The sequence below is a fragment of the Bison bison genome, unplaced genomic scaffold (assembly GCF_000754665.1).
Source record: "Bison bison bison isolate TAMUID 2011002044 unplaced genomic scaffold, Bison_UMD1.0 scf7180017864337, whole genome shotgun sequence".
Taxonomy (NCBI): Eukaryota; Metazoa; Chordata; class Mammalia; order Artiodactyla; family Bovidae; genus Bison; species Bison bison.
The window spans coordinates 385834-398998 of NW_011494909.1; the positions used below are offsets into that span (position 1 = coordinate 385834).

At 45.5% G+C, this 13165-nt stretch overlaps 1 protein-coding gene across 2 annotated transcripts in view; it reads right to left on the bottom strand.

Annotated features, from left to right (window-relative positions):
- The window catches only part of CAMK1D (calcium/calmodulin-dependent protein kinase ID), a 236986-nt gene that overhangs the window by 54940 nt on the left and 168881 nt on the right, over positions 1-13165 (bottom strand). For both annotated transcript variants that reach the window (XM_010854088.1, XM_010854089.1), the window contains exons 4-5: positions 8801-8939; positions 3352-3478 (exon numbers count right to left, since the gene is read on the bottom strand). In XM_010854088.1, coding sequence (XP_010852390.1) covers positions 3352-3478; positions 8801-8939 — 266 coding nt within the window. The remainder of the gene's footprint in view (positions 1-3351; positions 3479-8800; positions 8940-13165) is intronic.

Below are 13165 nucleotides of genomic sequence, written 5' to 3' on the forward strand. Positions count from 1 at the left end.
AAAAAGCAAAGTCAGCATCTTTTAAACCAGGGGCCACATAGTGAAAACTGTACATTGTTGTCCATTCGTTTAAAAAGCAAAGTCGCTAGATGGTATAAAAGTGATGACCGGTGCCTTTGTGATGGATAATGAACACTTTTTCTTTATGGCTGAGAATTATCTCCAGTCTCTCTACATAACCAGAGACACTTTCTGTTCTCTTTCCTGCTCAGACACACACACACACACAGACACTTCCTGTTCTCTTTCCTGCTTTATTTTTCTGCACAGCACCCATCACCATCTAAGATATTAATTAATACATCTATTAGCCTATAGTCTGTCTCCATCTCAAACATAAGTGCCAAGAGGTTGAGGATTTTTATATTTCTTTTTTCTTTCTACAGATACATCCCTAGTGCCTAGAACAGAAGGTAGGCACTAAATAAATAATCCTAGAATGATGCATAATGTGATTCAATTCACCTGTTAGCCCTCTGTCTCTCACAAGACTGTGAACATTTTGAGATCAGAGACTCTGTCTATCTAACCCATATTTGTATTCCTAACACCATACTACTGTGCAGGACATGTAACAGGAATTCAATAAGTGCACCCTGAATGAATGGCAGGGGAACAGAGAAGAAAAATCACTAATGTTCATAAGCTTAGGTGTTTATTCAACATGCGTCTGTGCAAAGATTAGACAGCACAGCCCCTGCTCTACTGGAGCACGGGCGAGACACGAATAAAGATGGGCCCAGATGCAACGTGATCAGGGCCATGATGAGAAAAGGAAAAGAACAAAGACGACAGAGGAGACAGTGGGTGTTGGGACAGCAATCAGAAGAGGCTTAAGTCACCTGGGCTTTGATGGTCAAATAGGAGCGTGCCACACACACTGTGGAGGAGAAACAGCCTGAGCTCAGCTGCTCACTGCCCAAGGCATGTCTACAGAGACACAAGCTCCCCGATGTTGCGCCTTCTTTGCTCTAAGAGGTCTCTCAGCAGTCTTGGGGCTTAATAAATATGAACAAGCAGAAACGCTCCATTCCCACGGTCGCCCTCCTCTCTCTCCTCACTCAAAGCAAACCTGTGTCTGATGACAGAATTCCCTGATGGCTCCACTCGCCACCATGTAGGATGATAAGAGCAAAGGCCACATCCAAATGTCAGTCCCAGCCCCATCAGCATCTGACGTCTAAACAGAACCAGACCACTCGGATAGCAGCCACTTAAAAACCCAAAGAGACTGCCGTTCCACCAGCTCTGCCAAATGCAAAAAAAGCAGAAATCGATTTAGAAAGTGCTAGAGCTTTCCAACATCAGAGCCAAATATGTGAACGATGTGACCCATATGTAAATATGCACATTCTGTGTCAGGACATCTGAACCCACTGTCCCGAAGGGGAGCTGGGTGGCCACAGCATCCCCAGTGGGACACAGCAGGGCCATTCTGGCCAGGAGACTGGACCCCATGACCTCACAAGCCTGTCCATCTTCTGATGTCTATGGTTCACCACAGTTGGAGCAGGCTTTTTCCTCCCTGTCTTTTAAGAGAAATGAGAATAGCTTGTCTCATCCATTGTTACTTGCTGCTTGCTTGGTGGCTTGGACTAAACTGGAGAAATTCTACACACACCCATCACACACCCACATTTCCACCCATGGCACCACCCCCAGGCATACACGTGTGTCTCCCCACGCATCTCACACCACAGCCACTGTTCTGAGTTCTCCTGGTGGGGTCCAGGCTCTTCCTGAAACCATCACTTTTCTATCCTAGAGCAGGGACAACTTACCCTCCCATGCACCTCCATCAGATGTGCTGCCTCTTCCAACAAGATCAGAACATTCTCCCTTCTCTGTCCAATGCAAATACACAACCCAGGGACAAAACCCAGGGACAGTCAAGAGCTAAGAGGTGCTGAGCACATCTTTTCCTCCCCTCCCACATTTACACCATCGTGATCTTCTCCCAAATCTGTTGCTTCTTTCTATTCCCCTCATTTTCTTTCTCTATTCCCCTCAAGTCTGTATTTTTCTCCCCAAGTTCCTTTAAGAGTGCACAGGTTGTGACATGAACAGGGATGACTTAACGCCCATTATCATGCAAGCACCTGAAGGGCCCTGAAGTGCCTCCAAGGTCATTTGGAGTTTCCCACAATGCTCGGGGCCCCACACTCGTTCTAGATGAGGCCTGCTCCCCTCATATAAGGGAAGGTCACACGGCACTGGTCATATAACTTCACCTCTCCTCCTTAAGGGCAGGTTTACTGTTATCACTAGGAAAAGCCATCATGCTTTGTATGATGAGAATTCAGCCTTGGTCTCTGGTTCCCAAAAGTCTTTACCAATTTCCGTTTCTCTGGCTCTTAGCCCTTCCTGGCTTGTACTCTCTCTGCAGCACCAGCTGATGCCTCCACTTGGAATGCTGTCTCCTAACCTTCCCGTGGCTGGGGCTGCTTCTCGTCATGAAGGCCAATGCCCAGGTCTCCTCCTGTCCCCTTAGCCATTCCAACTCTTCCTCACACTTGTCACTCTGTCCCATACCCCTGTTTATATCTTCTTCATAGCATGCAATCTGCAACGCCTCTTCACCTGTTTCTTTGCTGTCTGTCCCTCCCAACTAAAACGTCAGCTCCATGAGGGCAGGTGCCTGATCTATATTCACGGTCTTCACCCCAGTGCCTAGGACAGCATGGAGCACACAGCAGGCACCTGAGTGTACATTGCTGGAGGAATGAACACAGTCCTGTAAATGAAGTCTAACTTCATCCACAGCTCCAGTGGCCTTTCTCCAGGCCCCCAGAAGACGGAGGAGGCTTCTCGGTATTTGAGTGCTCAGATCTGCCACAACCTTTTCTGCATTCTGCTGTGTTTGGGACAAAGGATCTGGGGTTCTGATTGTAGGAAAATTTTTAAATTCTTGGCTTCTCCAGGACAGGTCAGGATTGGCAGAGAGCCCAAGAGAGTGACTTGGTCAAGGTTTGAACCAGACTCCTCTGATCAATCTTTTCTTTCTACCTATGCCTACCTCAGCATTTAAATGTTTCGTGTGTGTCTGCACCCTACTGCTGTCTCAACGTGTCACTGTAAATATGTGAAAACATAGATACATGTGCTGTATTTCTGGTCTTAGAAACGGGGAATTCACCCAAATCAATTCCTGGCCTCCATGCAGGCCCACACCCAAATCAAACAGGATTTCAGGGGAGGGTTTCAGGGGAAACCACATCCCTTGAAGCTTGTTCCAGTGTCTCTCAATCTTTTTATTACTCCCTCAAGGGAAACGACGCAGGTGCCAGGTTTGAATGCTAAAGACAAGCAATCAGGCTGACAAATGGGAAAATACACACGCAAAGTCCTTACCGACATAGCCTGGGGTCCCACAAGCTGTGGACATCACGTCTCCTTTGCCTTCCATTTTGGACAATCCAAAGTCGCTGATCATGATTTTGGACTCCTCATCTTGACTGTAGTACAACAGGTTCTCAGGCTAGAAAGAAAAGTAGGAAAAAAAAATTTACAAACTATGTTGATAGCTGGGTTAATTGTGGGAGCCTCACCAACTCACCAAAACTTAAGGACAATGGAGGACAGACTTGAGCTTTAGACACAGTAAATACCCTAAGAAAAGCAGCGTTTAATGAAAGCAATGTGGGGGCCTTACCTAGTATTGGGGCATTTATGGATTTTCAAGAAATGTGAGCCCTTATTAATATTTCCTCTCATTAAAAAAACTGAAGTATATACTGAAGCAACTAGAAAGTAGATGCCTTCCAGACTTGTCGATTCATTTGCTGGGTTACGGGAAAGGAGGTTCCCAGAAAGAACACTGCTTTTACAGGTGTTCTGTGGTTTCTTTTTTTCTGACCCTTATCAGCAGCCGCCTCTGACCTAAGGGTCTCTCTCCCGGATCTCGGAACCCTCCTGAGTCGTGCAGCTCTGCACATGCATTGCACACCCCCCTTTCCTCAGCCAGCTGACACCTGCACACTCTGGGAAGTATGCTTCCCAGAGCACCTGCTTCCCTGGGAAGCAGAGGGAGGTCATCCTGGAATGCATCGATGTAGAGGATCCAGAACTTTCTAGCCACGTGTCCTCAAGAACTCGAAGCCTCTGCTTGTGTTTCTGTATAACACGGAGTGATGGTTCCTCCTGTGCTTCCCCGACTGTAAATGTCAGAGTTCAGGAAGCAGTAATTCCCTACATGCAGCAAAGGTTTGATTATAACTTTGTCTCCACTCCAGATCTGCACGTCAGTGGCACCTTCATGGTATCTACGTGGGAGGGGCTTAAGGGTGACAACCCTGGGGCTAACTGGGAGACGATGAAACCTCTTCTGCATGGCATCTTCTGGAAAACTGGGGAATTTGGTTGTTCCTGGCAAAAAATGGGAGAGAGGCTTATGCAGCCCTAAAGAGCTGTTGAGTGAGAAACCCTTTACCCTTGCCATCTCCTCTTGGTAATTTACCATCCATGACCCTTCACTCTGTTCAGTGGTTATACATCCTCATGTGTCCCTGCTGAACTTGAAGTGGAGCCCAACTCTCTCCCCTAATGCGATGTCCCTCTTGCAGGAGTCTTGAATAAAACATTCCTTACCATTTGAACATGTGTCAGAACCAATTTATTTTTCCTTTAACAGAATCCCCCCAAAATACTACCCTTCACCCAAAATAACAAGATAAAAAGGAACAGCATTTATCAACCACAGGGACATGAATCCTGTGGACAAAGCATGAGTTTAGAAGAAAATCAAATGCATGTTTGCGGATGTTTCCAGTGAGTTTTAAACTAGGATAAAATGGGCCAATCAATAGTGGAAACAATAATGCTCAGAAAGCAGAGGGAAACAATCTAACCGAACAGTGCACGTGGCTTCTCTGAATGCTTAGGGATTAGCATTTGGTGAAGAGTTAAGAGTCCAATCATGGGGGCAGAGAGATTTTTTTTAAGTTTCTGATTTTGAAACTTCCTATCCCTGACAGTACTTCTGCAGCTGTCAAGGATCTCATGCTCCTAGACAAGGCTGCATCCAGGCAGGAGACGGCCTAAGAGCCCAGAATCTCTCCATACACCTTATTCCTACAGGAGATGCATTTGGATCAATAAACGGCTTTTCTGAAGGGCGACTACTGACGAGGATTCAATCAGCTGGTCATCCTCAGGCTAGGTCAATACTTGTCTCAAGATTTAGTAAAGACAGCAAGACTTTTCAGGATGGAGGGGGAAGTAGGGGGAACAAAGAAGAAAGTGGGAGAGAAGATGGGCTCAGGGATAATGTAGGTGGAGGCCCCCAGCTGGCAGGAGGGCTGTAGCTGATGGGGGGACAGAGGGGATCTTACCATCCTGCCTGGGGTCCTACAAGGCCCAGGACTCACCTAAAAGATTATTTTTTCTGCATTTTATGGAATGTTTGCAAGACAGCTGGTGGCCAACACATGACTTGGGATGTCAATTCCAACCCTTGTTCATGTAAGTTTTTTGTTTTTTTTTTTATGTTTTTAAATTTTTATTCCTTTATTTCTCATGTGTTCCCCATCCTGAACCCTCCTCCCTCCTCCCTCCCCATACCATCCCTCTGGGTCGTCCCAGTGCACCAGCCCCAAGCATCCAGCATCGTGCATTGAACCTGGACTGGCATCTCGTTTCATACATGACATTTCACATGTTTCAATGCCATTCTCCCAAATCTTCCCACCCTCTCCCTCTCCCACAGAGTCCATAAGCCTGTTCTATACATCAGTGTCTCTTTTGCTGTCTCGTATACAGGGTTATCATGTAAGTTTTTAAAAGATCTGAATCAACATTTCCTGTAGAGTTCATGTTACATATAATCATACTCCTAATCCAGCGATATCTTTCACCCCCCGAGGGAACACCTGGCAATGCCGAGAGACATTTCCGGTGGTCTAAACTTCAGGAGTGGTACAGGCGTCTCACGGGCAGAGACCAGGGATGCTGTTAAACATGTCCCCGTGCATGGGACAACCTCCCCCAACAAAGAATGATCCAGCTCCAAGGCCAACAGTGCAGCCCCTCCCCAGCAGGAGGAGGCAGCAAGGACACTTCTCTTGGTTTGAAAAAAGGGCAACTGAGAATCTTCAGTAGCTTCCCCGGGCAAGAAGACACAGGAATGCCTTTCTGAAGGGAGAAAGAGGTATGTTCATGTGTGGGGGCTAAGTAGTATCCTAAGTTGTGCTCTAATCTTTTAAAAAATAATTTTATTTATTTATTTTTGGCTGTGTTGTTGCTACACGGGCTTTTCTCCAGTTGCTACAAGGAGGACTATCCTCTAGTTGCAATGCGTGGGCTTCTCATTGAGGTGGCTACTCTTCGTACAGAGCATGCGGCTCTAAGGCACAAGGGCTTCAACAGCTGTGGCACTCAGGCTCAGTAGTTCTGGTGCATGGGCCTACCTGCTCCGCAGCATGTGGGATCTTCCTGGATCGGGGATCGAATTTGTGTCTCCTGCACTGGCAGGCAGATTCTTCAGCACTGAGCCACCAGCGAAGCCGCCTAATCTTAAATTAACCCAACCGTAAAACTCTCTATTTCCCTGGCCTAGATCACAAAGTTAAGTGTTTTAGAGGTTTATGAAAGTTTAATTTCTGAACCCCAACTTCCTCTGCATACATAAAACTTCTTTGTGCCTCTGTAAAGAGCCCACAAAATTGTCCTAAAATGGTAATGTTCTTGCCACAGTGATAAGCCTGGTGATCTTAAACCTCTACCAGCTGGGAGACATATGTACTTCTCCAAAAGCACTATCTGTGTATAAAAACCCCCATCGCCCATGCAGCCAGTCTGTCTTTCTAAGTGGAAATAGACATTGTCCATCTAGGAAATGGCCTATCTGCTTAGGCTGGATTTCTAGTGAGTACAACTTGCCCATCATATCACATCTTCACGGTCACCAAGCTAACTTGTTTCAGGAAGAGTTGACTGCTGAGGTCGAGAACACAGAACTGGCATTTGGTGAGAACACAAGTGAGCAGAGAAGGCTCTGCTGCTTGGCTTGGAGGTGCCATGTGGCCTTACCGAGCCCTCACCTGGCCCTCTGAAGGACCCCCAAAGTCCTGAAGATTACCTACAGCCCATTTCACCTATCAAAAAGCCTACAAAGGCTGTAAGAACACCATCAATGTCCTCAAATACCCTCATCCAGTGGTTCTCCAAGTGTGGTTCCCAGGCCAACATCAGTATCACCTGTAAACCCCTTAGAAACGCAAGTTCCCAGGCCCGCTGCAGACCTGCAGGGTCAGAACCTCTGGGGGAGGGCCAGAAATCTGTTTCTTTTCAGCCCTGCAGATAAGTCTTCGCTAGTGGTAAAGAACCTGCCTGCCAGTGCAGGAGACATAAGAGATGCAGGTTCAATCCCTGGGCCAGGAAGATCCCCTGGAGGAGGGCATGGCCACCCACTCCAGTATTCTTGCCTGGGGAATCCCCATGGACAGAGAAGCCTGGCGGGCTACAGTCTATGGGGTCACACAGAGTCGGACTTAGCTTGCACAAACGCAGACAAGTCTGATGTAGGCTAACATTTGGGAGCCACTACTTCAGTCACTGGGAAAAGATCAACATGGAGAAAAGAAGGAAAAATTTTACAGTGGGTCCCTATGAAAGAAAAAGCTATACCGTTTTACACCCTGACACCCAGTACCAGATAATGGGCAGATGTTAACATTCTGTTTTAACACGTTTATGATTTATTCTTTACATTGATTTAGACTGCCCATAGTCGTGAACAGCACAGCTTCAGTACAATATGATCCCTGTGTTTCTGACAGGAGTGGTGCATATGCGTAATGGGTAGGGTTTCCATCTTGACCAGTCAGTGAACCCTGGGGGCTGGGCCTGGACCTACTGTAGAATGAAGCCACTTTATAGTTTCGGATCAATTACACCAATTTTTTCTGTTCCTCAAATTGGTATGTTTGATCCTTACTCTTGGTACTATGATACCTACCCTTTGGCATCTACTGGGACCTGTGAGCCAAGGTGACCGAGGCCCAGATCCTTCAATGCTATTAGTCAACGGCAAGTATTCCTAAATATTGTAGGGAAAAGATAAGAATGGAACAGACAGGACACAGGGAGAAGGCTGTGTTTGCAGGTCATTTAATCTGTCTTTCCTGATCATCTTCGATTTCCTTTCTCTCTCATCTCATTCCTCTACCAGCCACTTCTTCCCCCGACCCCCCCCCCATGTAGTGGGTTATGCTGAAGCAGGGCCGGAATTGGAAAAGACTGAAGAACTGCACTGGGCAAAGGGTCTTCATGGCCTCTATGTCTTGATCAAAATTACCCTTTAGACAAGCTTGAACCAATACACAACCTACCTCTCCCATGGCCCTTTTAGTGCATGAAAGTGAAAGTGAAGTCACTCAGTCGTGTCCGACTCTTTGCGACCCCACAGGCTATAGCCTACCAGGCTCCTCTGTCCATGGGATTTTCCAGGCAATAGTCCTGGAGTGGATTGCCATTTCCTTCTCCAGGGGATCTTCCCAACCCAGGGATCGAACCCGGGTCTCCCGCATTGTAGACAGACGCTTTTACCATCTGAGCCACCAGGGAAGTGCATAATGGTTATTAAATGTCTCAAACAATGGCCAGCCCCATTGATCTCCATCATCTTTCAAGCCACTTCTGGGTCCCAAAGGCCCTGACAACTAACAGTAGGCAAAGCCCACCATTCATTCCACCCCTATTCCAAACCAAGGTAACCTCATCCCTCCTCTGGAGCCGATCCTCTCCTGACAGTGCACCGTGGGTTGGAAAGCAGTTGGAGAGTGTTGCTAAGTGATGGCCTCACCTTGAGGTCTCTGTGGACAATACCCATTCTATGGAGATAGTAGACCGCATCCAAGACCTGGCGGATCAGAGTGCTAGCGTCTTTCTCTGTGTAAAATCCTTTCTCCACTATCCGGTCAAACAGCTCTCCACCAGATACACTGTTAAAAAAAAAAAAAACAAAGAACAAATCAGTATAAGTTTATTTTTTTAATGTTTTATTTATTTAAAAAAATCTTTATCTCTCTGACCGGGTCTCAGTTGCAGCACACAGGATCTTCAGTCTTGTGGCATGTGGGACCTACTTCCCTGACCAGGAATCAAACCTGGGCCCCCTGCATGGGGATTGTAGAGTCTTAGCCATTGGACCACCAGGGAAGTCCCCAAATCAGTATACGTTTGAAAAGACATGTTGAATTGTTCAGGGAAAACTATCAATAAGACCTATCAATATGGTGAAAGACTAAAATTCTATTTCAAAAATGAATCTACTTTCAGATTTAAATGTTGTCTCCTTATTCCCCAGAAGTTATACCAGGGAAGTGTTTCTATGTCATGATGGTACAGACGGTCTAGAAGGAAAGAAAGAGAATAAAAACACACTAGGACCTGTGGACTAGGCAGGCCTGAGAAGTCTCTCTTGGCCTTTGCTCCATCCCGCTGGGACACTCAGTCAGAATAACCTTCCAGAATCATCAGTGACAGGGAGACAACACTGCGGAGGGGCCCCCCTCACATGTGACTGTAGCCTTAAAGATCTGGGTGGTGGGATGGGGTGTTTGTGGGCAAAATAGCAAGCAGCCAACAGGATGTCCGGGTTCTTGACCCAGATCTGCTCTTAAGATGCTGAGAAGATGAAGACTCTGGGAACCTTTGGACCTCAGTCTTTCCATCTATGAAATAAGGGAGTTAATCTAGTCAATCATTCCCTCAGATGCATCAGAACGTCAAAGCCACTTTTGAATTACAAAAAGATAGAAGAACGACACTCCAGTGTATTGTTTTCATTTGGTTTGGGGGAGAGACTATTCCATTTTAATTTGCTTTGAGTTTCAGACTGCATTAACCATTTTTTGGTATTTATCGAAAGGGAACCTAGGTCACCAAAGGTCAAAAGGCCCTGGTGGACAACCTCCAGAGTCCTTTTCAGCTATGATATTTGATGCTGCTCTAGGTTTCACAAAGTAACAGAACTGCAAAATACTGAACAGAAACAATTCAACTAACACCTCTGCCTTCAAATTCTTAGACTACGGGATTCTCAAAGAAAAAGTGTTTTGTTCAAATAATTAAGCCATTTTGGAAATTAGCTTCAAGGGATTTATTAGCACTATTTTAATAAAAGAAAAACAAATTTCCCCAAAATAAAATGGAAAAGATATATCTGAAATACTAAAATCACGAAACTTTCACAAAAAACTTTTACATCTTTAAAAGACAGGCCCCAGCAGTAAGACACACATACACCGACACATGAAGTTATGATTCATTCTCCGCAAGTCAAGGCGATTAATGTTCAATAACTGAGCCACTGAAATGTTCTTTTTTAAAGAACTAATAAAACAAAATTGCAGCTATAAAAGGCCTGTGTATGAGTCTCTCCCATTACTTATAATCAGTCTGAGCCATATTGAGCTTGGATAATGTCTCATTTCCAAAGCAAACTGAGCAATCTAGATAAAAGAAGAAAGACGCTCTGGAAAAATAAAAAAGCAATTCAAAGAGTGAAAAGAAACAGAAACAAGAGGGGAGTAAGTACAGCTGGACAACCGCACTGTCTAAACGATCCATCCTTGGGGAAACCCGAATCCCAGGACATTCACATCCCATCTCAGCAACTCTCATCAAGTTCTCAACACTCTTCCTTTTTCCCAGACTCTTCTTCCCAGTGAGCTTCAATGCAGAAACTCTACACAAGACTGTATTACAGGAGACGTATTGCTGCCAGGGTTAGGGTAAACGTGGGTCATTCACCTGGAGGCAGTTCACTTCACTAGATCACTTATTCACCACTCATTCTACGTGTGCTGGGCGCCCACTAGGTGCCAGCCACTCTGTGCAGCTGGTGCCAATCAAGGCGTCATTAACAGTACAGGAGGAAAAGTCTATCTCGACTGTGCCCCTCCTCACCCCCTACATCGGCTCACCTTCAGTAAGGGCGCTGAGCTAGCGTTCTACCACTGGGCTGCTACTCACATGCTCCGCAAGGTGCCTGAAGGCCTTAGGCAACAATGCTCCCCACCCTTAGCACCCCATAACTTGTAATTTGCCAGATCTTTTCCCTCCCTCCAAACTGATCTTTCCTGCTTTCTAGTCTCTCAAAGTCCTCTTTTCCGCAATGGGATGTAAGATATTAATAGCTACTGAATAATATTTTCTCTGTGATAGTTCATGCAATAAGATCTGAAGCAGGGACTTCCCTAGCGGTCAGTGACTAAGATTTCGTGCTCCCAGTGCAGGGGGTCCAGGTTCGATCCCTGGTCAGGGAACTGGATCCCACATGCCACAACTAAGAGTTCACTCACATGCCATAACTAAAAGTCTCCATGTGTCCCAGCACAGATCCCATGCGCCATAACTAAGACCCAGTACAGCCAAACAAATAAATAAAATTTAAAAAACATGATGCGAAGCATCAGAATTGAAGAGTAAGATACTCCTGTGCTCGGTAGGGTCAGGATCTCAATTTTCTGCCCATTTAATATTTCACTTCTTAAATTCCAAATTGCACCAGGGATTTATTTTTCTGAACAGTGCTCAGAAAGAATGTGGTTTCCTTAGAAACCAAGGAACAGGGAAAAAGTTTTAAAACTTGCCAATAAAAAATGTAACAATACTGATAAAAATACTTTAAAGTCTGTAAGTTTTTATACTTTGCAAAAATCTCCTCAAGCATACATTTCAAAAAGGCCATTCTGACAAGACTGAATGTTTGAGCTCCCCCAATTCATAAGCTGAGGCTCTAAACACCCACATGATGGTATCTGGGGGTGGGAACGTAGGGAGGTAATTAGATTTAGTTGAGGTCATGAGAGTGCAGCCCTGATTATGGAATCAGTGTGTTCATGAAAAGAATAAGGGACACCATAAAGACACAGCAAGAAGGCGGCCATCTGTAAGCCAGGAACAGTGTCCTTAAATGGAATCAAACCAGCACCTTGGTCTTAGACATCCTAGACTCCAGGACCGTGAGAAATACATCTTTTTAAGCTGCCCAGTAGCTGGTATTCTGTTATGACAGCCTGAGCTAAGACACCCAATCATTTTCAAAATCACTTGTGAACAACCAGAATCCCAGAATCACTGGTAAGGAAATACATTTTTTTTTTCTTTTTTTTTTGGAAATAAATTTAGAATTGTACTGAGGGGCATGTCTCATTTTCCGGCTGGCAGGATGCATGAAGGTTGGGTGGTCAGCTGCTGAGCTGACAGGTGGTTTTCTTGAGTCAATATTTATCTACAGAGAGCTTCCAATGTGTGTGGTTTAAAGGTCCTCATTAGAAATGGAGTTCCCCAAGGAAAACTTGCAAAGCACCAGAATGCAATTAGAAGGATGAGGTCAGGTGATTGGAGAAAAGGAGCAGGACCATAACAACAGGTCAATAAATAAAATTACTTAACGGTAGCCACGGGAGAGAGGTTCAGCTTTAGGGAGATGTAAGCTATTTCAACCCACTCCAGTACTCTTGCCTGGAAAATCCCATGGATGGAGGAGCCTGGTGGGCTGCAGTCCATGGGGTCACTAAGAGTCGGACACGACTGAGTGACTTCACTTTCACTTTTCACTTTCATGCATTGGAGAAGGAAATGGCAACCCACTCCAGTGTTCTTGCCTGGAGAATCCCAGGGACGGGGGAGCCTGGTGGGCTGCCGTCTCTGGGGCTGCACAGAGTCCGACACGACTGAAGTGACTTAGCAGCAAGCTATTCAAATCCCGAAAGATGATGCTGTGAAAGTGCTGCACTCAATATGCCAGCACATTTGGAAAATTCAGCAGTGGCCACAGGACTGGAAAAGGTCAGTTTTCATTCCAATCCCAAAGAAAGGCAATGCCAAAGAATGCTCAAACTACTGCACAATTCCACTCATCTCACATGCTAGTAAAGTAATGCTCAAAATTCTCCAAGCCAGGCTTCAGCAATACGTGAACCGTGAACTTCCAGGTGTTCAAGCTGGTTTTAAAAAAGGCAAAGGAACCAGAGATCAAATTGCCAACATCCGCTGGATCATCGAATAAGCAAGAGAGTTCTAGAAAAACATCTATTTCTGCTTTATTGACTATGCCAAAGCCTTTGACTGTGTGTATCACAATAAACTGTGGAAAATTCTGAAAGAGATGGGAATACCAGAACACCTGACCTGCCTCTTGAGAAACCTATATGCAGGT